At 36.2% G+C, this 27,990-nt stretch overlaps 2 protein-coding genes across 3 annotated transcripts in view; both read right to left on the bottom strand.

Annotated features, from left to right (window-relative positions):
* Positions 1-20,638, bottom strand: part of LOC124156037 (suppressor of fused homolog) — a 33,861-nt gene extending 13,223 nt beyond the window's left edge. Inside the window, exons 1-4 of the mRNA XM_046530332.1 lie at positions 20,439-20,638; positions 19,868-19,960; positions 19,539-19,726; positions 14,935-15,166 (exon numbers count right to left, since the gene is read on the bottom strand). Coding sequence (XP_046386288.1) covers positions 14,935-15,166; positions 19,539-19,726; positions 19,868-19,960; positions 20,439-20,590 — 665 coding nt within the window. The 5' untranslated portion in view covers positions 20,591-20,638. The remainder of the gene's footprint in view (positions 1-14,934; positions 15,167-19,538; positions 19,727-19,867; positions 19,961-20,438) is intronic.
* A 1,213-nt stretch (positions 20,639-21,851) lies between these two features.
* Positions 21,852-27,990, bottom strand: part of LOC124156036 (dopamine receptor 2-like) — a 427,253-nt gene continuing 421,114 nt past the window's right edge. The window contains exons 3-4 of one of the 2 annotated variants that reach the window (XR_006864255.1): positions 22,406-22,501; positions 22,050-22,135 (exon numbers count right to left, since the gene is read on the bottom strand). Coding sequence is in view for 1 of the 2 variants with exons in the window: in XM_046530331.1 (XP_046386287.1) it covers positions 22,040-22,135 (96 nt within the window). In the remaining variant the exon portion in view is untranslated. Of the gene's footprint in view, positions 22,136-22,405; positions 22,502-27,990 lie in introns of both variants that reach the window. The other variant, XM_046530331.1, reaches the window with a different exon arrangement.

Raw genomic sequence — 27,990 nt, 5'->3', positions numbered from 1 at the left:
TTTTTTAAATCAATTAACGTTCACTCCCAATTATCCGGGCTAACGATGGGTACAGACAGCATGAATAATTGGAAAACACGGATAACTCAAAATTTCACTTAAATTCCTTGCAATATTCATAATTTACCTAAAACAAATATATTATTAAATCGAAACTTGAAGCATTTATGAGGTGGAAGGGCTCCATATTAATAATGTAAAACACTTTGTTACTTCCACAAAATTCACAATTTCTATTTTATTACCGGTTTCGGCTATTATACCATTTGTAATTATGTATTCGGCAATTACACCATTATGTATTTGAAAATGGTGTAATAGCCGAAACCGGTAATAAAACAGAAATTGTGAATTTTGTGGAAGTAACAAAGTGTTTTTCATTATTAAAATATATTATTATTTATGCAGGTATCCTGTTATTTTAGAGTGCTTCCCAAACTCAAAGATCTTTCTTCGCTAGTTCACGATCTTTTTAGCGGCAATAACATGGTTGTACTTGTATTATTAATGCTCCATGTACCGCCTGGCCTGGTTTCAAAACCACTGCGCGACATCAGAAATTACACTGTCAGGCATCAAGCCACGTAGCTGCATCTCACACAAGTTGCAACTCCTGCGGGACATTTATCCGTGATCACGGAGCGTGGTCGCGCATACCGAGGCTTGGAGAACAGGAACACGGAGCTCTCGTGAATGCAGCAAGCATGCAATCCCTTCCGTTTTAAGGAGGGGATTCTAATGGAAATAATAAGTCCGGTGTATCCTAACATTAAAATGCAGTAATTCCGGTGATTTTGCATCCGATTTAATTTTTTTATAAAGATTGCGGAAAAAATTGAGCGGGAGTGAAAATCATAGATGGATAATCCACAACCGGATAAACCGCAGCCGGATAATCGGGAGTCTGCTGTGGTCATCAATCCAATACCTTTTTCTACTAACATGACTACGGCGATAGAATATTAGTTCTTATGTACCGTACAACTCTGTATATAGCGCTATTTTTTGTACAAAATCACCAGGAGAAATGAAACAGGGAAACTATAATCAGGCTCATGAGACTTGAGGAACTCATTTGGCAATGTTAACATTGCCATCACAGGAGCACAACGTGGCAGACATAGCTGTCTATGATATTTTGATCGTCCACTTTTTCATGTTTGATGAATGTTGTTTAAATTTGATGAAGGCCTCTGTTGTGTCAACTGGAAATGCTTAACAGATCTCTATTTGTTTCTTTGAAGCATTTTTTATATAGATGCTCACTGAATAGTTCCACATTTACTGGCAGAATGCTTTTCAATATTTGTCACTCAAAATGTATTTCATGCAGCTGTCCTTCCTTTCCCGCATGAAAGTCATGTAAATGCTGAACTATCATTTTTCCATCAGCACTAATATTCATGCTGTCGATTTAGTATCCCTTAGCTTTACAGTCACTGCCCATTTCAGTATTCCCTGACTCTGATACTACAAAAGAAAATCATTATGCTTATGACTTGAGTAAAAGTAAGCTGCGTTTAACGTGCTGTGTTTTCTGAGCCTTCTCAGGATAAAAGTAGGAGTGCCGTCCGTGGTGATAACATGTATGTACTATGTAGAGGTAAATCTGCAGACCTTACCTAAGCATGAGAGGCATCTGTCCCTGTTAATCTGAAAGTAAATTTGTGAACATCGTTCTCATCAGGAAGACATATTTCTATAAACTAGTTGTCAAATATGTACATTAAAAGTTTACAGAATCAGCAACAATGCAATCTTTTTACAAGAGATGCATTTAAAAAAATTCTTTCGTTAGTATCAATGAACTTACTATTTTACTCTAGCGATTAAAGCAGGTTGGCATGGAGTATTACAAATTATTCCGGCTGTATCTCCTCCCTTCATAGACCCCTCTTCAATTCACAATAAGACCTACTCCCTTTCTTTCCATCTAAAAATCCTAGTACCTTCCTTCATCTCTCTTTTATACCTAACATCCTCCCCTCTCAAACTGTTTTGAAGATCCCCCCTGCTTAGCTTTCACTCACTTCAAACTATCTGTCTACTCTGTATCTCATCTAGAAGCTGTCTTTCCCCACCCACCATGTCCAGCACTCCATTGTTCCTCCTCCTCTCCATCCATTTCACCTTCTTCATCCTTCTCTATACCTACACTTCTAAGGCCTCCCGTACATCAGTAAGGCATCAGCTCTTTCCTATTAATGGATGCCACCTTTACTAACACAATTCTCCTCCTAAGGTCCTTACTGACGCATCCCCTTTCTTCTCATGTGCTAATAATTGAATAATCTACCTACTCAAGTTTTTATGCATAGTAAACCCTATACAATCATAATTCCATTCAAATCTTTCCAGTATTTTTACCTGTTCACCACCAAAATTCAAGATTTTCACTTCTTAATTGCTTCTATACTCTTAGTTAAAATCCAAAATGGATCACATGTAGGTTATCTTACAGAATAAAAGTAGATCATGCTCACAATTTAAATGGAATGTATGTAGTGTGCATGTAGAAATATGTATTATGCGAGCTTTATCAACCAAGAATGTGATAAGGACATGAAGTGCCGCATTACCAATTTTAATCTTAGCAGCAAAAAATTTGGACTACTTTTACGCATATTTGGAAGATGGTTGGGACTGTGACTCAAAAAATGAACTGAAAAGACTAAAATAGAAATACCTCATAAAAATATGAATGAGCATTATTATGAAGTATTATTAGATTGACAGTCTCAGTTTTTTTTTTACCAGTTACAAAGAAGCTTTTTTCTAAAAAGCAAATAATATAATTCCATTCTAGCTATCTAGTTTGTAATTACTTGGATATTCTAGTAGACTATATTCTCTATGGTGAATTTATTCAAACTAATGACAAAATTATGGAAAAAATCTTAATTGAAGCTAAATAATAACAAAGATTAACTACCGTATATCTCCGAATATAGTCCCCCCTTTTTTTCCAAAAATGGCCGCGGAAAAGTAAGGGGGGGGGGGACTATAATCGAGTGTAATCCAATTTAGCATACTAAAGGTGACCATAAAGTAATAAATAACGGCATAATGGCTAATGTTCTCGTAGTCTTTCTATTTGAGTATATTTATGAGGATTATAATCGGAGATATTAGGAAATACTGCCACGTTTTACCGGAAATTAAGACAATTTTTACCACAAATGTTGTACAGATACGATTATTCCGATTCAAATAGCATATCGAATATGCGTTTTCACGGAATCCATCGGGTAGCCGCTAATTTTTCTTGGAAAAGTATTGTTAGAATAATTCAATCGACACTGATCACTTAATGACGCAAAACAGTAAATAATTAAAATGAAAACTAAACACACACTATCATTACATTAATCGAACACTAGAATTGAATCAATAGTATATGTACCCGTCGCTCATTTAATAACTACACGATTTAAATAATTGCGAAAAATAAACAGATAAAGTGAACCTTTCGTGACGATTTAGCATTTCATTGCGTCCGTAGCTACTATACGTCCGTGCGGTTCGTGTTTACAACCACTGCCTTTACCGCCTTCGCAGGACAAGAATGCGCATTAGGTGATGCATTTGTTTCTGAAAAGGCGCAATAATCGACGACTTTAAACCAGAAGCGCCGGCATTACTGCATTTGATCGAAATACAGCGACTCAGCATCGAGAGTGTAATCAATTTATTGAGGAATATCTTCAATTCGTCAGGGTAAATAGGATCGATAAATTACGTCGCATAACGTTTCGCAATTATTTCCGCGATATTTTCTTTATTAAAAATAATTTTACGTTCAACAGTGAGGTGATGGATCAAGTAGGAAGATGAGGATCAATCCTGCCGCAGATTAGAGGCCTTCAAAGACGGAGTTTCGATGCCAATTTAAAAATAGCCGTTGCAGAATACGCCGTAAATCATAGTATTTACAGCGCTAGCAAAGCGCTAATACATCGCGGAAGTCATTTCGGGAGTCTCGATGCGGCAGATTCAAAGAATTAGAGGAAAATATCGTCGAATTTGTGCGCAAATGCAGAGCAGAAGCTCTTTGTGTAACTTATGCAATGATTCGCGACGAGGCATTGAAAATTGATATAATTTTTTTTCAGTTTTAATGTTTGTTGGAAAAAGTTTATTTCTTAATTTTATTACTTTGATATTTGTAAGTCCTGTAGTTTAATTGTTTTGCTTAGCAGGCATTTGATAGCAATATTTTTATAATATTTATAATTTATTTAACACAATTTTATTAAGATTTCCTAAATTCTTCTAGTCACTTGGATTTGACATGACTTGATGGGTGTGTTACACTGGGTATAGGGTCATTCCATTTCAAATCAACCAGGCCATGACACCCACCGACTCGGATTTTCATGAAACTTGCCATGGTCAAACATCATGGTATGATTAGAGATTGTGTGCAATTTTAGCCTCCAATTGTCAATTGTTAATGAAATATGAGTAATTGAAATTTGAGCATGACCCCTAAATTGCCGCAACGTGCGACACATGGTGATTTTTATTTTCATCCATAACTCCATTCCCGTGAGATGAAAAGACATGATTTTTTTTTCTAAAGCTAAGGAGTCCATAATGATCCCACGATTGTCATTAAATATTCACTGCATGAAGTAAGTCAGCTGCAAAAAAATAAAGTTTACAAAAAAATCTCGCTTGTACCATTTTTGATTGTGAGCATCCACAGGGAAAGGCCATGCGAATACAGACTCATGGTTCAGTTTAAAATAATCATTAATGTATGAGCAAAGATCCTGATGAAAAAAAATCATGAGTCCGGCGTTCCTTTTAGTAAAAAAAAATTCTCATTCATGGTCACGGGAAAAAATGGTATTTTTTTCAAGCCACATGGAAATGACACAATTTAGAGGAAAGATAAGCTTATACTCATGATTAAAAAATATTGGAGCATGCATTATCTCACTATAGTGCATGCTACTGGCTCTTACAGTAGGAAACACATAAGCAGTCATGTCAATGTACTCCCCCACATACTGCTAATTTCGTGCTATCAGGGCTATTTGAGTAGAGGGAGTTTTAATTTAAAAAAACTGCATGAGCCATGGTAGACACATTCTACATTCCTTTTAATCTTAGTCCAAAGACCAGATACATTTCATATCCAGATGTATTGACATCACAGGAATGTACATTATTGAATGTCAAAGGGAACCGTCATCAAATCATTTGAATTTAGAAATCTTTCAGGTACTTCACACTAATGCTTATTTTCAATGTTTCATTTAGTGATTCTATGCTTATTTTCAATGTTTCATTTAGTGATTCTATATCATTGGAAATTTAGGTAGAAACAGTACAATTAAATATACAACCTTACCAATTGATTTGAAAGTGAGCCTCCTCTTTTTAACTGGCTGATCACATTCTAAGATGTCTTAGGCCCGTATTCATAGTCGCGTCTTGAGCATCTACTTGATGAAGATCACCTCAAGCACGAGCTTATTCGCTATTTCCGTTTCATAGTCGCCAAACAAGACGGTCTCAAGTCATTGTTGAATGAGACGAGCTTGATCAAGCTCGCCTTGTAATAAGGCGAGCTTGTCCGCTTTCATAGTCGCGCCTTATTGCAAACAAGCAAATGCTCAAGCGCGGCTGTATTCATAGTCGTCAAAGGTGGTCTTGTTTATCAAATAAGACAACGAATAAGACCGCCTTCGTCAAGTCGACGTCGACCCCGTCTTGAGCAAATGCTCATTCAAGTTTGTGTTACGTTACCCGCTGGAATCCGGACAAATTACAGTTTTCTGACGTTTTTACTCGATTTTTATTACTATTTATGGAAATTATTAGTATTTTGCTTCGAAATTCGGCGATTTATGAAGTGTTTCGAAGAATAGATTAGGCTGGAAGGTATGGAAAGGAGTGTTGAATATATTCCTAAAAAGAAGGTTTGAGGACGTAAAATTGTGGCTGATTCGTATCCTGCGCGTTATGCCGTAAATTCTAATGTAATCTGTGCCAACTTCTCGGACGACTTGATTCACTTCATTGCTGCCACAAAATGGGAAGTGGACAACCGGTAAAGTGTGTGTAAAACATTGTTTTTCATTGCAAGGAGAGGATACCTCGCCTTATATGCTTCAGTAATTACATTTCGAGTATCAATGAGTCTTATTTGACGTGGATTACGTGTTCGAGTGGAATATTTCATAGATCAAGTGGTGTCTGAAACAAAGTGCGAGTAACATACCGTTACGTACAGTTCGCGATTGTGCTCCTGTGCAAACCTTTTGTGGCATAAATTGTTCCATTTTAATTGTTTTACACATTATTAACCTTGTCATTATGCGTATCTGATTATTCATGACAGTAATTATACTCTTCAGAGAGTACCTAACGTTTAAAACAAAGTCATTGTACTGGAGTGCTTGTCAATCAGTTATGAAATATTTTGTTCCTTTTGAAAAGAAATATATCCTTTAGTTGCACTGTGTAATTCCTGTTCTTCGAGTTATTTCTAACTTCTCCAATTAGTGGAATGCATGTCTGTTCCTACCAACATGTATTTTGTGGATCTTCGAGAGTGCAATTACAATGGAATAGGCATACATTTTGAAATGAAGTTAATAGCTGCTGCTTTGAAGACTGCTGTAAAACAGTCTTCGATGGGACCTTTGTGGCAGTGTATATGTTGTGGTATTTTAGTTGTATTGTGATGAAATATTTTGTGATCTAAAAAGGTGACAATTTTATAAAAATGCTGTTCGAATATCAAATTAAGCTACAGCTTGAGATTGCCCTAAGCTTTAATATGTGTTTACTTTTTGCTGAGGCTGTCTAATTTAAGAGAGCCTATAAGAGTACCTTGTATAGCACATCTTTTGAGTACAAGTGATAGAGTAAGTGACGATAAACGGATTATCCCTGCCGATGCTTACTTCCCTTGCCAACATAGAGAAGGTACAGCTATATTACCTATTTGAGCTAATAGTACAATCTCTTCATGTCATGCTACCAGTATGGGGTCTTTAGTTTAACAAATTTGCCATGTTTGTATCCACTTGTAAAATTTTACCTTTCTTTTCACCCACTATCACTTAAATACCAATTTTGAAAACTATGCTCTCAATAATGAACATATTTCTATAATTATAGAGGGACCAAGTAGTAAGTATTGCCTCTGGTGTTTGGATTACTATACCATAAATGTGAGTGATACTCGATTAGTATTATGTAAGCATAAGATATGATTGTTTTTAAGTCAATTTACATATTGGAGTAGGCCTACTCCAATACCGGTACTTCCCCTAAGTATATTTCACAATCAGTGCTGAGTATTAACTCTCTGTTTTTGTTATAGAATCAATTGTGGTTAATTGTTCAATAAAGTTCCATCAGGGCTGTGACCTCCATATAAAAAGCATGGAATTGTATTCATTGCTACTTTTATTGTATTTATTATCATTGTAATTTTAAATATTTTTTGGTGACGGTTTCCGAAAACCCTTGTGAAAGGGTCAGTCCACATCACAAGTGGTCATAACCGACAGGTTGAAAACCTATTCAATAAAAGAAGAGGTCTTTGAATGATATTTACTGAAAGTAAAATCCAAACTGATTTCTAGGAAATGGTTTGGTATGATGTCAGGCTCCCATTTAATCATTTTTTCCTGCAAAGTTGTCAGAAAAGGAGGTTTTCATGAAAATGATATTCTTCAAATCTTTGATATAATTACAAATATTTAATATTATTATATTTTTAGAAGCAATGTAACACAATGACACAATTGCTGTTGTACATAAAAAAATAATTCTAACACAATACAATCAATGTAACACATAAAACATTGTTACATTCAACGAAACACATAACACAGTAACACATCTGGGATAATGAAAGAAGCAACAAAAATTCATAATTCATTCTCTTCTTAGTTTCCTATAGCACCCTCTTTTCAAGGCTAACTCGGATTTAGCGAAGCTTTTTTCCTCCCTCTGTTCTTGATGATGCAGGAGCTGTAATAAAGTTATTTACTTAGGAAAATTTACTCAGTTTTATAATCAGGGAACTACCACTTAGGGTTATATTTATTACTTGTGTGGTATGTCAGGTGGAGACTGCATATTCTAATTTATAAGAATCAATCTTGTGATCAACAAAAACACTATCATTTTAATCTCTTATATAAAACTGATGAGGTAATTTCATTTAAAGCTCATCATGGCCTCTAAAATCAGGATATGAAAACAAAGATTAGTTAATTACTCCGGAAATCATTGAGTTAAATTCCAAAAATTTTATAACGCTAAGGTATCCATAGATATGATAAGAGTAATAGTGTTGTTTCTGTGGTTATTGAATGCTTTATTTTTCATTCATTCTGATGAGTGAACCTAATCATTCAAATTTTCATTGCATTTATTTGCTGCCTTATGAAGAACCTGATTGAATGAAAGAATTCAGAAGTTGAATTATTTACCCCTGAATATGTATATTGACAGCAGGGGCTGTTTGAGTAGCTGGTCCAAGGTGTGGAATATTATTGAAAGGAACAGAGTTCTGGTTTTTTTCCTGAGACCACATAATGTAGGTGGAGTGTGACTTAATGTAGATGTTACATTGGAATCACCTCAGATAGTGTGTTGCACTTTAATTGGAATGCCTGTAGAGAGTAGGTACTCGAGTACAGGGAACCAATATAACTTCATAACGCTTCTAAATACATCATATTTAAGTTAAATAGATTAGAATCTTATTTGGAGTCATATTGGCAATGCTGCTAACTATAGCCTTATTTTTTCTTTGTGGAAAGAGTGTTTGGCATTTGGAAGAAGAGGTTTCCATGCCTTTCAAAGAGTGTTTACACAAAACTTCTCTGGTCAGCAAGTGACTTTGTAGCCTGTGCTGTGCTGCACAACTTGAGCCTAATATTCCATGTTCTTGTAGAAGATGATCATAGAGAAGATTAAGTGGTTACAGTTGATTCACTGACTTGCATCCAGGAGATGGTTTTGCTATACGACAAGCATTAATTGATCAAATCTTCCTTTAATTTGTGAGAAAAGAATTATCCCTTAAAAGCATAAATTATATCATTAATTTATTCTTGTTTGCAGTTAAAATTTGTAAATGTGTATTTAAGTATTCACCGTCAAAACCATTCCTAATTTTGGATTCATTAACAGATAATGCATGTACCTCAGTGAAATATTGTGCATTAGTTTGTTTATTGTGTTTTGGTTAATGAATAAGAGCTGATAGACACCAACCTCGATACTGACTTCACCAGCCTAAAGGTTATGTATTTGTCTTACAAGCTCGCAGCTCATTTTTTATATTTCTCTCTCTGATATACATCTAATCAAAGCCATCTCCACACTGGAATGAACCCATGATGAAACATATGATGTTTAGGGCAATCGATGCTGCAGTCAGGGTGTCGTAGGGTGAAATTATAAAAAAATCAAAGGTTTACCCATTGTACCAAACAATGCCTGCTTTGCACAGCTGACAGAAGTACTATGCAATTAAAATATATGTTCACCTGTGATAAAATCAATCCACCCACCTTGATCTAATGATGCCTCACCACACTGTGTGTCATGCATGCCCACCTCCACTTCATTTGTATCTACAATTAATAAATGAAGCAAATAAATTGTTATATTTAATAATGTAAACAAGTTTAACATCTCTCCCTACTTACAACAGTGATTGAAGTTTATTTAGCTATATTTTAGATTTTGTAATTCAATAAAATACTTGATAATGGTAGGTACATGATACTTAATTGATTCTTGTCTTGTGTGCATTTGCAAAAGGAGAAGTATGAAACTATAAAATTTTATATCTTTCAATTTACATACTTGAGGTACCATAAAATAATTTTAAAATAGAATTTAAAATGTAACAACAAATAAATAGCATGTATATCCATCATTAATACCCATCCCTTAAGCATATGCCTCACCTGTGGATATTACTTCAATGTTTTCACCTATTTCTTGTGATATGAGGTCTGCTTTTTCTATAAAATAAAAAATAATTACATTAAAAGAATGTTAATATGACTTTCATAATTAAAATGCTACCAAAAAAATGAAAAATTAATTGGCACAGCAATGTAAGGTTGACCATCAGTAGCCATAATATCTGCAGTTTAATTATTCCAAGGATACCGAATACATGTTAATCAACTATGAGGGACAGTGATAAAAAGCCACTAATATAACATGAAATATTTCCGAAAGCCTTATAGATACATCGGTTTGTTTAATCTTCATAATTTTAAAATCGTATTTTGTTTATCTATTTCAAGTCTCAGCTATACTTAATTTTTATTTCACTTCTATTTACATCTAAATTTAAATATAATCCGCAAGTATGCATGCACATTCTTTAAGGAATAAATTTTCATGGACATATTTTCTAACTATTTATGCAACACAAAATATTTACCTGCAATTTCATCAGGAGGTATGTTGGAATTAAAAAGTATCGGGGTTCTATCCATCAAATCCGGAACAATATTTTGTACCTCTGCATCAATTACCAGGGATTTAGGTGGCCTGCCTCCGCCAGTTTTCATACGATTTTGCTTTTCCTTGTTCGATGCACTCCTTTTGTTTTATGTTAGACCACCATGTTTTAAGTTAGGCTTCCGATCGCTGCAACATAATTACCTCTTATATTATTGCTGCAAAGGCCATTGAAATGAATGACATTTCATGCACTCACATTTTACCGGTAAAGTAAATGAACACACAGGTATTCCATACTGTAAAATTATAAAATGTTAACCTACCTCTCGCGTTATGACAGACGACGTGTGGTACACCTGCGTTATTTGTCGCCAAACATCTTCTTTTCGACGAAGTGTTGCCATATCTCCTCTTTTATCTTCTTTTTTATACATTTGCAAGTATATCCAGGGATACTTTCCTTTCCATTGGAGTATTATATCGATATTTATTAGACGCGGATGCCGTGATCGCGCTTCCGTGAATGTTATTAAAGTCACTCGAATTTACCGCGGTAGTGTGGCGCTGGTTGTCAATTAAACAAATGTAACGTCGTCGGTGATTGGTCGATCAAATAAGCAATTGCTTGAGCATTTGCTTGACGAAGCTCGCCTTGTTTCAAATAAGGCCAGCTTGATCAAGACCAGCTTCGTCAAGACGAGCTTATTTGTTGACTATGAAAGCGGCAACCAAATAAGCTCGCCTTGACCAATAAGGCGGTCTTCATGAAGACGGTCTCAAGTAAACAATCAAGACGCGACTATGAATACGGCCCTTAGTGTTTTTCACAAAGTCTATATATATTTTTTTAATGTGGTCCACTTCCTCCCTCAAGAAGTAGTATGACCTCCCAGAGCTTGTAGTTGCAGGAGAATTAAGTACACACAATACGTGTCCTAGTGGCACACAGCAAACATCATCTCTCTCAGGCCAAGAGAATGAAGGTGAGGGTCCTTTAGGCGTCATGAATTTAACTGAAATATCACTTTCTTCATGGTTGAGAGCTTCCACTACTCCAATGTACCACTGCATGCTGTAAATACAAGCTGCATATGAACCAACAACCAAATTATCTGGGAAATCCACTGTTACGGAACAAAAATCAAATATAATGCTGTACTCATCATCCAGGCCAGTGAACTTTGCAGCGACTTTTCTATCCGATAAAGGCACAAAATGATGGAAGTTTCTTGTACCTGGAATTGTTTTTGCCTTGGTGGATCTTTCAAGAAGTTTACTACGTGACCAAGCCACATCACTAGACTTAATGTAATGGATGTTGATGTTTTTCACATTATCTCTACAAAATTCATACATCCCGCTGCTGTTTGTTATTTGCTGTGCCATTGGGCGTTGCAGGCTGGCTTTCCTCGCCATTCGTTTAATTGTACCACCTATACCATCACAAGAAGACTTCCCATGGCTTGTGGAAAAAAAAGACCAGGTTGCATTAATGCCATAGTCATTATAATGATGGCACAAATTTAAAAAAGACTTGCAGTTTTTATATTGCCCAGCACATCCATCTGTGAAGTACTGAACTTCTTGGATCATCGGCGAAGTTCTCTTTAAAAATTCTATCAGGTGGCGTTGCACTTCCATAACAAAGGCCACATCATGGTTAAGGTCATCAGATATGAAACAATGAGATGAGGTAGTGAGAGTATACTTTCGAGTTATACTTTAAGTCTCACTTGTCAGAGTAACTGACGAAGGTAAATCTTCTCCGGATACTTTATTTCTCCCCACTAGTAATCCGAATTCATCAGCTCATCTGGCGCTACCCTACTTAGCAATGAGTGGGTAAGTTACCTTCTCTGAAGGACAAAAATAATTAATGGCGCAGTCATATGGTCATGCTTCACCCACTGCAGTATGCTCTGCGTACGCCGTACGCGATAGCATCAGTTCCGAACTTCACCTCGTACAAGTAGTTCCGTACTTTCCAGGATGTGTTGACTTCAAGCCAGCGAGTGTTTTCCGTGTGGGTTTAATCAAGTCCAGTTTCATTTTTATTAGTTTTATTTTTATTTATCTTCTGATCATGGCCCTTCCGAAGGAACAAGTAGGAACTTTAAAATATGGGCTCAAAATCATTGAAGATGAAGAAAAGAATCCAAGCTAGAAGTGCGTGGATATTGCAGAACGCCTCGGGCTGTCCGCTAGCACATGACGTTCGGGGTAGGGGTGGAGCGAGCTATCATGTGAAAAGAAGTGGGATGAAGCCGAGGATCAGGTGACCGTGCCGCTGACGACGTAACATTGTTCACGCTTTACGCATTGCCTCAATTATATTAAAAATATATTTATTAGAAAGGAAATTTTCAAATAATAAACTATTTTTGGCCTTTGTGATCGATCTCACAACCAATCACTTCGCCGGCAAAAGCGGTTGTTTTAGGCACACTATACATATTGCTCTCGTAAATACGTGTATTTAAATGGCGTTTGATGTATAAGAATTTTTATATCAGACAGAAATCCATAATAGCAGTGCAAATGCCGAGTGGAGTACAAACATTTTTTAGCGAGGTGGGGTGTTCCTTTACGACATTTGAAAGAGATATTAGGCGAATCAACAATATGACCAAAGTGTTTCGATGCAGTACTAATATTTCTGTATTCGGCTAAAATCTTGTTTGAATCCTGTAATGAATATCATAATCACTAGCAAAAAAAAATTCCTGCGTTTCCTGTAACATAGGCAACCCAGCCAAACATTCCCGCATTCACCGTTTTTCTTTGTCCATCCCCATGAAAAACAATAGATAGAGGTTCCACTGTAACTCCTTCATAAGGTATATCTTGAATGTTACAATGTTTGATATTCAGAGAGGTGTACTTGTGATTAACTGCTTACAACATAGATAATGGTGTTCTGAATATTTTCAGAGAGAACTGAGAAGTTCATTTGTTTTGCTATTATGAAATATGTACTTTGAAGATAGACCTCATTGATACGAACAAGAGATATTACAACGTAAGCCTGGCTATCAGACGCACTAACATGAGTTACTTAGTCTGAAATTCAACCAGGATATCACTAAGGCAGCACCATATAAATGAGAAATTAATGAATAAATTAATTAACTTCACTTGGACTGAAATTGGAGAAAACTTTCTGATGGCTCTCTTCTGCCTTTATATTTTATACCATACTATTCAGTTACTCATTACCCATGGAGGAGATAGTAGGAATAGTCCTGATAACACGAAATTAGCAGTATGTGGGGGAGTACATTGACATGGCTGCTTATGTGTTTCCTACTGTAAGAGCCAGTAGCATACACTATAGTGAGATAATGCATGCTCCAATATTTTTTAATCATGAGTATAAGCTTATCTCTCTCTCCTCTAAATTGTGTAATTTCCATGTGCCTTGAAAAAAATGCCATTTTTTCCCGTGACCATGAATGAGAATTTTTTTTTACTAAAAGGAACGCCGGACTCATGATTTTTTTTCATCAGGATCTTTGCTCATACATTAATGATTATTTTAAACTGAACCATGAGTCTGTATTCGCATGGCCTTTCCCTGTGGATGCTCACAATCGAAAATGGTACAAGCGAGATTTTTTTGTAAACTTTATTTTTTTGCAGCTGACTTACTTCATGCAGTGAATATTTAATGACAATCGTGGGATCATTATGGACTCCTTAGCTTTAGAAAAAAAAATCATGTCTTTTCATCTCACGGGAATGGAGTTATGGATGAGAATAAAAATCACCATGTGTTGCACGTTGCGGCAATTTAGGGGTCATGCTCCAATTTCAATTACTCATATTTCATTAACAATTGACAATTGGAGGCTAAAATTGCACACAATCTCTAATCATACCATGATGTTTGATCATGGCAAGTTTCATGAAAATCGGAGTCGGTGGGTGTCATTTGGTCAAAATATTGGTTGATTTGACATGGAATGACCCTATAAGGAAGTTTCAGGGCCAAATGCAATACTGTTTATGGGATTTATGTTAAAGCTTATATATTTACATTGTCTGTAGTCATTTGGAAATCAAAAATATTAATAATTTGTGAAGGTTTAAAAAATACAATAGCCTTGGATACTTAAAAAAATTTCTCATTTCTTCATTACATCTGGTTAAGGAACTATAAATTACTGATACATGCAATGGATCACAACATGTTTTAGGTATAGTTATTTTGTTGTGATGGAAAATATGTGAACAGATTTGTTCTTAATCTTCACAGAAAATAATAGTTTTTATCGAATCTAGAATCTTAACTTGCTAACCACAGAAAAATTGCCTTCCTTTACATTTTAAAATTTTTCCCAAAACTGAGGTCTCAAAATTGGGGGGGGGGGACTATATTCGGGGGGGGACTATATTCGGAGATATACGGTATATAAGACAATTAATTTAAAATAATATTGCATGCAAAAAGGAAATAAAAATGGGAATTACCCAGGCAGCCTCTTCAGGATATCTATCACACCAGGCCCATTCCATCGCTGAGCAGCCTTCAATTCCTCTGCACATACACCTACTATTTGCACAAACTTCACATTACCATATGGCGTCTCCAAAGAGGTGGGCAGTTGTGGATCTTCAGCCATTAGCATGTGTCGAATTCGGGATTCACTACCATCCAGTGGACAGTGCCAAGATACATGGTCACCGACACATAACGTATTCTCTGAAAATAGAAGAATTTTATTCAAAGTATCCACTAGCAAATTCATTAAGTAAAGAATGAAGCTAAAACCTCTTAGATATTCATTTTCTCTAATTCCTCATAATTGCTCTTAACTACAGTCACTAAGCAATTGAGCTGAAAGCCAGCAAATGTGTTTGATAATTTACTCATGATTGATACTCAAATTAGATGCTTGAGCACTTCAAGCACCAGAGATGAAAACACATTTTTTTTCCAACTTTGTACACACAATATTTCAAAACCCAAGTCCATTTTTTCATTGTCTAAATAATAATGCAATTTTACATAAAATAATATCATATACATCATATTGTTTTCTACCACGAAAAATAAAGAAAACAGTTGGTGATCAATCAAAACTAATGACAAATTCTATCAGTGTAGGCAAATAAATCAAATAAAATTAAGAATGAAATAACTTAGAGAAATAGAACTGAACTTGTACTTCCACACATGTTCCACATAGAAAGTATAGTACATGACCACAGAGCAACTTACCTTGTTAACTTTCCTGAGTATGGAATTATCAAGTTAATCCTATGAAAGCATGTTTGGTAAGAATGAGAGACAAATACATAATAAGTATCTGAGATACGATAATTGTTAAATTTATGTTTGATATAAGTAAGGGTGGAGTAGATTTAATCTTATTCAGCAACTAGATTTATGCTATTGATTTTACCACATAAAACAATCACGTACAAACTGAGAATTGAAACTATGTATATGAAATATACACCCATGTCTCGTATAGCGCAATTTCGATTAGCGCAATTTCGATATAGCGCAAATTCGTTCCTCGGGGAAACATTGCAACGCAGTGTAGCCTAATCAAAAATCTTAAACGCTCTCGTGATAAAACGTGAACTTGCGCTAAGTACACACGAAATTTCTATAAATTTACGCACATTAATGTTATTTCTTGCCTCAAATCTTCTTTTTTGTTTACATGTTAATCGAAATCCATTGCTGTGCAATGGCCAAAAGTATTACTCGTCATTGGGTCCAGATAGACGGCCTACCAAAGTAATTTATCTCGTCTCCTTAACAGAACGAGAATAAATAATTTAGATCGTTAATTAAGCGTGGGGCTAGTGGAAATGAGTTTTTTTTCAGCAATACGGTTTGAGACGTATTTTTGCCGTCATAGGTTATCGGGCGATTGACTTCCAGGTAGAGGGTCTACGCTAAAGCCTTCAAGGTCATCGGTATTCACGAGGGAGAAATGGAGCGGTGGCGGAGTTGCGCATGAATAGCATCAACACATAAAAGGGTCCGCTATAGTGTCACACAATGGCTTCATTCCCTCCCTGCGGCCTTAGGCCTTCTGCGTCTCAGGAATACAGTTCAGCAGTAAAAGGTGATTTAGCTAGAGCCGTACAGAGTAAAAACCTAGAGAATATGGCAAAGGATAGGAATGCGTGTAGAAAAATCAAGAATTTATCAAGAAAAACCATAAACCTAGAAGAGGATTTGAAAGAGGTCAATTGCTTTGAAAATGGAGAGCGTCAAAGCGATATTGCGCGGAAGTTTAAACTCACGATGCCTTATTCTGAATAAAGACGAAGTTAAAACATCAGTGACCTCAGCCGCACCAACTTCAACCAAGCGGTCTACACATACGGAAAGTTCATGGTGAATCAGTACAAAAAGACAAGAGTGATAATCGCTCCGAGATATTTAGTGAAAGCTCCGGTTGGTTCCAGAATTTAAACGGCAAGCAGGTATTTTCAGTGCGGCGAAATAAGGTGAATCTGCAAGTGTTGATAGCGCAGCCACCACAACATTTTCTAATGAACTCCAAGCTGTGATTGAAAGTGGCTCCTTTTCTCCTCAACTAGTTTTTAGTGTTGACGAGACAATATTCTTTTGGAAAAGAATGCATTCTCGTTCATTCATTTTCAGGGAAGGAAAACCTGGGTCAGGTTTCAAGGCATTTAAAGACTGTTTCTCGTAGCTGCTAATGACTTGAAGGACTTCAAATTAAAATGATTTATCATTCATAAACTCCGCTAGCTATGAAATGGCATTCAAAGTAGCATTTTCCTGTCATTTCGATGAGCGACAAAAGGGCCTGAGTGACACAATAGTTGTTTTTAGACAAGTTTGAAAAATCGCCAACTGCCGGCAACGCATTACGATCCCCTGATATAGCAGATGTTAGCCCACCCGCACGACAGGAGGGAATCTCAAAATCACGTAAGAATTTTTTTTAACGTGATTAAAAGTCTTTGAATGCGTGCATACTATTTTTAAAGATGTTTTAAACTATAAAAATTTATATAAATAATGTTTTCTAAGGCTTTTTATGGGAATATAGATGTTTTAGAGGAAATTCAATACCCAAGACCTATGCTACCAGGAACGCATCCCTATCTTCCCAATGCTAAAACGCTCTCGTATAACGCAAATTCGTATAGCGCAAAGACCCCAAGGAACGCATCCCTTGCGCTATACGAGACATGGGTGTATTCCATAATTACAGATTGATTAACACACTCAATGCTGAGAAAATTTATCGTAACGCACCGCCACGCGGAAAAAATATTTCGCAATAATATCAGATATTATGTCTTCCTTAATCGTATACAATCATACATAGTTCAAAATTATTAAAATTTGCACTATTAATAAATAAAATATTAAATATTATTATAAAATTATAATAATTATATTATTATAAAAATAAACCAAAAAATCTGCTGCAAGCAAACGTCTTGTATCCAGTCACAGGAGAAAACACATTGAGACGCTGGGCACAATTGCAGGGTCTAGTAGAAGACGCGGAGGCAGATGGCGGGCCGAGAAACCTAATGGGACCGATGCCTTGTATTCAAGGCATCCGCGTCCTAGGCTAGCGCGGGATGCCTTGAATTCAAGGCATCCGCATTGAGTGTGTTAATGCAACATTTGTTACATGTTACTGCAAGGGATAATTAAAGTTTGCACATACTTCTATCATTACTAAATCAATGATTGTTCTGAACAAAATTCAAATTTCATTTTAGTGTATTAAAGAGAATTTCATTAAGTTTGCCTTACAATATTGCTATATCAGAGGGGGGGAAAGAAAGAATTTGAACATGGATTGCACACATGTAAGGCACAAGCACACAAAAGATAGCTAACAATTTGGTCACTCTAAGAAGATATTAACGAAAATTTCATTCCACATACTTATGTGAATAAATGTATAACATGAATTATGATAAACAAATTTATTTCTATCTCCACCAGTTATAAAAATTTTAAGCCCAGTAACCTTGCAATGTTTAGAACAAGTACATATCTTTATAAACCTATTCAATTCTACCCAACTAATAAGAGTCATTCATTCCACATCATGTATAATGAATTTCTTTGTATGGTTTTGCCAAAAAAAATTAATTAAAAATATTATGGGGTCAGACAGTAAAAATTAGTTTACACAAACAAAAAATGAACATTAAAAGTGCAACATCATTCATCTGAGCCATGAACCAGAGATTTACTCCCAAAACCCTATAACATAGCGGACAAATAATAGTGGACTAACCATTAAAAGGATTTTTTTAAATTTCATTTACCCCCCAACAAAAAGCCCTTCTGGGTTTATCCAAGTGATATTTTATTAATCCCATACTCAAAAGAAATATTTCATTAACCCGAGAAAAATTCCAGTCATAAACATTTGATTAGTGAAGTTTCAATTGCATGCCGAATTCACAAGTACATACATACTTATTCTTAAAGATTTATATATATTTTTATATCTGTCTCCTAAGAATAGTGAAAACCATGTATGTTGCACACTAATTATTAACAATTAGCACTAAAAATGACTAAATAAAAATATAAACTACACTGATTATACTCCTGATTGTGCAAGCTAGTACAATGTTAGAGGATTTATCACCATTATATATCTTATGAATCTATTCAATAGTGGAGGTAGACGATAGCCATGACTAATTTAACTTATGCGGCTCAGTACAAGACAATGTTGGGATACAAGAATGAACAAAAAAATTACTGTGTACCCACCCAAATTTAATAAATGCATGAAAATAACATGTAGGTTATCCTAATTTAGTTTTTACATTTGTAAGGGTCTTTCCAAACAAACAATGTTTACAAGAGTACATGAACTTGTAGAAGTTAAGTATACTTGAGCTAATCCTTACTATATGTGGCCTAAATAAAAGAAAGGAATTGAATTATAATGGCAATTTTAACATTTTTGACTTATGAATTGTTAGAAAGATATGCACTGCCTCCCAGTGACATTAATTCTTTGAAAAAAGCTGTTATATTTGATCCAAAGGCAGCTGAAGGGCATCAGCAGCTTGAATAATAAGTTTAATTTCACTACCTGAGTTGAAAACGTATTTTGCCAGTGCTTGCATGAGGGCTGCTGGCCAAGTTGGGGGTGCAGTTTCCTCGGGCTCACGTTTGGCTCGGAAAGTCAGCTCAAATCCAAAACCACTAGGAGATCCCGGAACCACAGGTCCAGGAACATCATGAACACGACCATCACCATGCAGGTCTGACAGGCCAAAGCTGTTACGGAAGCAATAAACAATAGTATCTAAACACGAAGGCATCTGATTCCATCAAATATATGTATGGAAGCTTTATGCATGTTCTTTTCGTGAAAATTCACCAAAATCTTTGAGTAGGAGGGTTTCTCTACCACGATACCTGATATAGTGCCAATGCGGTGGTATATCTTTCTCAGGAACTCCAGGATTTGCGTACATGCTGATGTAATCCAAGGGATCAGGACCACCCAACCTTGGAAAGAAAAAGGGGCTACCTTAGGTCTCTAATACTTAAGTTTGTACTCCAAAAACAAAACAAAAATTAAAACTTGGAAGGGAGAAGCTCGTATTGAATGACAGCAGCTGTAGGACCTCCACAAATAATTCAGTTCACACAAATAACACGCTAAGTTTTAATATATAACTAATACGTTGATACAAATTTGTCACCGGTCAATCACTCACTCAAGAATGACTGAACGGATACATTACGTCCTCCACTGAGGATGAATGAAAAATTATCTACAACGGTAAACAGAAAAAGTAAAAAGCCGGCATTAAGTTCCAATTTCGAACTATCAAATGGTTTTAAAACCATCATAAACGTCTTTAAAAATCAATTCATAAGGCATTAAATGATCAAAACATAACGTGAATGTAAACAGAAGTGTTGTTTACAGAACAATAAACGTATAAGGACCATCATGTAGTAAAATAAAAAAGGTACTTACCAGTACTTAACAACTGCGGTAACTTGCAGAGGGTTAGGTTGGTCAGGATAAATGGCTTTACAGGCGGAGTACAACGCTTCCAAGCCCAATGGAGTAGGAGGTAAGACATTTTGAGGTAACCCTCGGGGAACTGCCTTCTCCCGTTCCTCCATTTTTAATAGGAAGACCGCAGCGCCAGCAGCGCCGTGGCCGATGGTGGCACTTTAGCCGAACTATTGGCTGACTCCCGTCTTCAAATGTTTCCAACTAAATCTCATAGAGGTCACTGCCATATCGACTGGTGCAGAGTCCTCTAGATTGCTCTCTCAACACTACTCTCCCAGTTATTATATGGGAATATAGAGGAGATAGAGGACTCTTGACTGGTGCACTCGGTCTATGGGAGCGCTGTTTACGTCAAAGTTATTTTTTTGCGAAGATCCTGATCAAGGCCGATGGTATAAAAATTATTCTAGGAAGAATTCACATAAGAAAGGGGTACATATATTTTTTGGGCGGTAGGAGGCGCTCGATGTGGAGGGGATACATTTAAGACCATATCAATCACACTTTTCTGGGGGTTTCGAACCCCGTTCGCTGCGAAATAGTTAAAGATTAATAAGGGAATAATAATACATGTAATGATTTAATAAAAAAATAGTATAAATACAACGTTCACCCAGTGCTGTAGTTGGGCCGGTACGGCGAAGGTACCCCCTAAAATCCAAACACGTTATATGCGTACCGGTTAAATTATCTTTTTAAATCTGCAAAAAATTGCCCCACTGTAAGTGTTCCAATGGATTTTAGAAAGAAAAATCGGATATGATTATTTACTTATTCAGAGTTATCTCGTGGCACAACTTGGAACTAATATAAGAGTTGGAGTTCGACATTTCAATCGCGGCCGGATGTAAAATACATGTTCAGCTGCTAGCAAATTCTGGTGAGATACCGCCCAAATTTTTCCCAACTACAGCACTGCGGCTCACCCAAAACGGAAAATAACGAAATATTATTATCCAACTTGAAACACAAAATTCAAGGGACTAACAGGTATGAGCGCATGGGCGAAGGGGCAGGAGGGGGAAGCTGCTTCCCCCCCACCCCAGAAGCAAAAAATCGCAAAGTCTTTATGGAAAATCAGGGCTAGACTGAAATGAAAGTTTTCAACAAATTTTCTTTGCACCCACGAAAAATGATATTAGTATAAGGCATGTAACTAAATTAATTTTTTTCAAGCAAATACGTAATATTAAAAACTAATTAAGTGCTGTTATAGCTTTCTTAAAAGGTTGCGGTTTCAATCATTTTTTCAATGCTTAAATGATGTTACAACTTGAACAACCATGGATTTCCCGCGCCCAGTTTTGATCCTGGGTACACTCTTGTACGAGCGCTTGGTAAGATAAATAAAATGGCACATTATTTCTGTTTTACATTCAAATAATATATTAGCATAATCCGTTCAAATAGATACACAGAAACAAACATACAACATACACTTGAATAATACTGAAAGAATGAGGTAAGTTGTACGCCAAAGTTCAGGGAACTAATCATCATTGGAAATTTTTTCCCTTCATTCACTGTTTGTCTCTTTCATTTTCTGACAAAAATATTTATATTCCGTATAATTCTTGATTAACAGAAGAATATCCAACGCGGTTTGAAGAGGAATGACTGCTCGGCGTCAAAACGGTTGATGCTGCTAAGTACTGTAAAGAAAAACATTTACCCAATTAAAATGAGGGATAATTTTTTAATCAATATTACAAAATAAATGCAAACATGTATTCATGAAAATAAAATTGAGATATGCATTTAAAATAAAAGATGTTGTTGTAAATTAACATACATCCTAACAAAGAAAAATATATTGTGATTTGTCGTTAATATGCCTTTTTTATTTGACTTTTAAGAGATATTTTTTCAACATCTGAGCACCTTCAGGTCGTCGTTTTCGTTGTGACAGGGGTAGTGATTACCTATAATTGAGCCGGATGTCAGCAACTTATTTGGATTTTTGGAACGGAGAAACTTTAGTGTTCCTATCGTGGATTGTGCGTAATCAATCTTGGTATCTGTAAGAAATTCGAGGATATAAGAGTTAGATATCATGCTAAACAACAGTGAGATTCATCGTTCTTGTGTTTGAAACTCAGGGAACCAAGATAACACGCGAATTACGGACACACAGAGTTATGTTAGAAAAAATTAGAAAAACAAGTCAGCAGGATAAAATTCGAATAGAGCAGAATTTGAATGCTATGATAATGATATATGATAGCAAAATGAAAATATAAATAGAGCAGAATTTGTCTAAAAGCAATCAAAACATTTCAGACTTAAAAATGACTCACCAAAATTTAGGCGTTAAACAAAAATGACTGCCCATAAATTTAAATTACTAATTCCACAAATATCATTAAATTAGACACCACAATTTATCTTTTAACAAATTAATATCCATTTTTGGGCATGATCGTAGCAAAGTTATTCATCTATTCATGCCATAACAGTTATACCATTAATGGTGCAATTCCGTCATATCAAGGAGTATGATTTTTTCGAAAAATGTCGATCGAGTCTCAGTCGTAACACAAAACTTTCTTTTGGTCCTGATTCTCCCTTGAAATTACATTTGAGCTCAAAAAATTATGTGAACGAAAAAATAAGGAAAAGAAGTAGCGTTTTCTATTTTTTCCTTCCGCACGTATTTTTCCAGTTTCCCACTTCAAAATTAATGGAAGCATGGAACATTTACATAAAGCTATAATCATTGAAATAGCGATTTAAGTTGGGTTTCATGATCACAATAGTAATCCAGAATGAGGCATTCCATGCTTGAATAAGCATCAGCTGCAGTCCTTTACTAATAGAGCTAGATATATTGCGGATTTTCTAAATGCTTCTGCCAATAAAACTTTAATTTTGACTAGAGACTTTAGAATACTGACTAAAATTTCCAAACTTTCTGTAATTTTAGAAATTTGCTTGGGAATAACTGGTCAATGTAATACATAACCATGGATAGGGTTTCACAAAGTAAGAGGGTGAATTACAAAGGGCGTTAATCTGGCATAAGATCAAAGAGTCATCATTAAAATTAAGGTTTTATTGTCACCATAAAATGACTTTAATTGTGAAAAAAATATATGTAATAAACAAGGACCAGACTCTTGAAACGCTCTCATTAAACGTGCGAACTGTATGTTTCTTATTAATTCTAGTAATATTAGTTGTTTCCTTGCTTACGGCTGTAAAAGGTGAAGAGGTAGGTAGCGATAACGTTTTATTTTTAAACGGTGAAAATACAGGCTGAAGAGTTGCTTCTCTTTTGTGAGAATACCCTAAGAGATATCAGTGAAACAACGTACATTGATTCTCATTGTAGCCAGACTCTTGGCAATGACGCTGGTCATGGAACACTTTTCGAGAACAATCAATTTGTTCTATTATTTTTTTCGCGACGAAATACAAAGATGATGAGACAGGTATTAAAGTCGTACGTACTAGATACAAATCATCGAACAAATGAGTGAAATTTGAAAAAATAGCAGTATAGGAAGGTGCTCCCACAAGCAACTTACGAGGTTCAAAAACAAATTAGAAGACAGCGGAATCTTGAAAACCAATTTTGACCTTGAATGACAGTCGCCGCTGTTGCAACTTCAATGATTGCAATCAAATGGCATCAGAAGCGTTTTCGATTGTGAAAGGCACACAGCCTAATCTCATCATTCGTTCTAGCACTAATTGGGAAGCGGGAAGTGGATGGTAAGACCAATCGCAAGAACACCAGCCATCGGCCCTCGCTATACAAGTGACGCATGGTAACCTGAGGGCTGCTACCAGTCACTTCTCTCGCTATGATTTACTTTAATCGTAGAAAGTGGATATGAGCATCTTTGATCATACGGATGGAAATGGCTTAAAATAATTTTGTACCAAAAATAAGCAAGAAATATCAAGTGGATTTAAGATAACTTTGTACATTCCACAGATTTTAGTAAACAAAACAGCGGTTTCAACTGCTGAGCTTCTTGGTGACGGTTAACAACATTATGGGCCTATGCTTCATGAATTTGTGGTCCGTATTTTTGAACCGCGACCATGATGCTCAGCTGTTGAAACAGCGGGATGTTTTCAGGGGTGGTTTGGGGTGATTGGGGCCCCTCTTCTTGGGCTAATCATAGGGCTCTCCCACGCGGGGGATTCAGGGGTCCCCCTCCGGAAAATTTTAGTTAATTAAATGCCCACAAATGGACTTTTGCGCTAATCCGGCTCTTTAAAACAACAAAAACGGTGATAAAATTACCAATTTCTTATGAAAAAAGTAGGTACTATTAAAATTGATTTTACACAGCTAACAAAACTAAAAAACAAAAATTATGGTTCTATCTATTTAGTGAATTTGTTCCTTGAAAATGCACTGAAATCTATAAAAAATATAAAAAAGCCTTTCAGTCGTAAATATAAGTGATATATTTTACGTCAAGTACATGATGACCTTGCTATGACACATAAACATGGGTTGTACTAAAATTCAGTGTGTACTGGTGAGTATACGACAGGGCAATGTAATATCACTTAAACTGTACCTTAATTCATTCATCTCATTGATTAATGCCATAATGATTGATCAGCAAGTGCGCGATACTGAAATTTTGTTCCTACGGATGGACATGCGAAAATTATCTGCGGAAATTCGGCTTTTCCTCTAAAACCTTCTTGGACAATGCATATGATTTATGAAAAACGTGTTCACGGACTTAAAGTCCTGTTCAATAGAAATATTTACCTTATTATAAGATCGCACGGTTCAGGAAATTCTGTTGGTGAATAACGTTCTCCAAATTGCCAATTTTTTGCTCCTGAGTAATATATTTGGGGTGGATAGAGCCAGCCCAAATATATTACTCGCGTACTATAGGCATTCAACAGATTAAACAATTCGCCTGTGCAGCGGGATGCTTTTCCGGAAATGCAGTCTCTCACTTCAGATCCATTGATGACCTGCAGTAATACCGGCCAAACTGAGATACAAAAAGAGAAGACATAGTGGAAATTCCAGAAATTTAGCAGCTTCTTTCAGCCACTCTGCGGCTGCATTCTTATGGATTTCATAGAGTTAATTGTAGTTTAAAAACCGCATCAAACAAACACGAGACACTCCATCACACCTGAGAATGATGAAGACTGCAGGGTCAAGCATCCCATTCCAGGGGCGCAGCTAGGAATTAAGGCTGGGGGGGGGTTAAGGTGCAACTAATCCGCGGGGTGTGAGGGTATGGAATACCCACCAGGATAAGCGGTAGGTGCGAGATGAGTAAATTGCGGAATTTTAAGATAAATGGTTCAAAATGGTGAGTTTTACGGTTCTCTGAGGGATATTTTATAAATCCTTACACTATTATATTAGTAATATCGATCCAATTAAGTAAAATGGATTGAACTTAAAAAATTCTCTGAGCTCTGAGGGGGGGGATTATCCCCCCCCCCCCCTCGCTGCGCCACTGTCCCATTCAATAAGTTCTCAGTATCGACTATGATTATTTCTGGCCCTGAAGAAAGGGGAGATCCGTTTTCGGTTTCTTCGAAAAGACTAAAATTGAAAAAAGTACGGACACATGAGACCCATCCTCTTCACTGACCATTCCGTAAAAGAGTTACGAGTTTCCGAACGTAATTTCACTGATTTTTAACTATACATTTTTTTGACTTGTACCCACGTTTATTTCAAGCGAAGAAAATCATTTAACTCAGGGCTGAATTTCAGCACTTGATATAAGAAAGAAGTCACTTCTGTGATGTGCCCCCTTCCCGATGGTTGGTTAGGATAGATGAGTTTGGAGCACACTCCATACTAAGCCACTGGCATGTGGTTGTGGAATATTCAAGGTGAAGGCTAGTTCCATTCCCGGAATCAACTCCTCCAGCGAGAAAAATACGAAAAAGACTGCATGAGCTGTAAATTAAGCATGGTTTTGGGGATATTGATAACTAATTTTCTACAATTGCGCCCTCATATTTCATCTTCCACACAGCGCCAAAAACGGCTGAACTTGAATATACCCGCAGAATATTTCTATACGCGCCTAATTTTTCCTCCGAGTGTCACCGCTTCCTTTTGCTCGATGTGGTACCGCCTTGACCGCGAATGCATGCCATCCAAGGCCGGGAATGCTACAGATTTAGTCCTTCACTTACGGTGCCGAACGCTTCGATGTGCACGCAGGCCGCAAACTTCTCTCATCTACCTACATTAGCATTTGCAACATTAATTACCGTGAATGCTAAACGTATCCAAATGCCTTCCTGACTGCTCTCTCTTTATCAATCTCCCAGGAGTATTCTAATGTGTATCATTCCTCAGGGAAGGGTTTAACGATGGAACGCTAATTTGGCCACTGTATCTGGCAACGATTCAAGCGGGGTAATTTTCTTAAGAGCAAACACAAGTTAGCACTCAGGGTGCAATATGAGCGTAAGTAATCCTTATCCCTGTGCACTTGAGAAAATTTACGCTGCTTCACGCAAGCGATGACGAAAAAACTAATAGAGATGGGGTAGAGTGAAGGGGTAAAAAAAGTAATCCTATTATTTCCTCAAAAATTAGTAACTCCGCAGTGGTGATAAAACCTTTTCTGGGACATCCACACAAAAATTCCAACTCCTCATTACTTAAAGCGGCAATTTCATTAGTACGTCAGAAGTCTTAACATTGATGTACAAAAATAAGATACATTTCACGGGAATAAAATAAAAGACACTGCAAAGTCCATTTTTATCTTATAGATAATGAGATATGAAACTTCATACACCAATAATAATGAAGGGTTTCGGTGGAAATATAACAGAAATCTTTGGTGAAATTCCTAGATGGGGCTGTATACAATTCTCCCATGCTCCTTCATACTCTTACTCTATTGAGTAAATGGAATGCGTGAAAAATATAAAAATATGAAGGACTGGGCAACTAAAAATTAATTTTACTCTTGGGGGAATAATGTGGAAGAAAAAAAGATGAAAAATGGAAAGAGCAGGAATTTTGACACCATATTGGGTAGAGAGAGGGGAGATATGAACACGATAAGGAACGAAAATGGAAATAACGAAGAAAGCACGTCATTTACTAGCAGAGAGAATGGTTTTGAAAAAGGGCGCTACGTTTCAAAATCCTCATGACAGCAGAAAATCTGAGTATTTAGTGCTGGATTGCAATCGGAATCCTTGATTTTTCCATAACATTATTTTTAAAGTATCAAGTAACTCCCCGAAAGAGGGGCTCTCCCTTTAATTATCGTTCGGTTCCTTCCATGAAAACAGGATATGAGATGAAAGCAAGACGGAAGAACGTATTTAATATTACTTACAATAAAACTGTGGAAGTTTACGTACGATTAAACGACCTTGAAATAAAGAAAAACTACTTCAACAAATATTACCTTGAAACTGCTAGAAAAAACTTAAAATTAATAATTTATGTGATAAATGTTCAGACTTATCAATAAGGTCTGCAAATGGATATTTCGAATAAATATGAAACATATTTCGTGCAATTCATGGA

The sequence above is a fragment of the Ischnura elegans genome, chromosome 3 (assembly GCF_921293095.1).
Source record: "Ischnura elegans chromosome 3, ioIscEleg1.1, whole genome shotgun sequence".
Lineage (NCBI taxonomy): Eukaryota > Metazoa > Arthropoda > Insecta > Odonata > Coenagrionidae > Ischnura > Ischnura elegans.
This window is presented reverse-complemented; position numbering and strand designations above follow the sequence as displayed.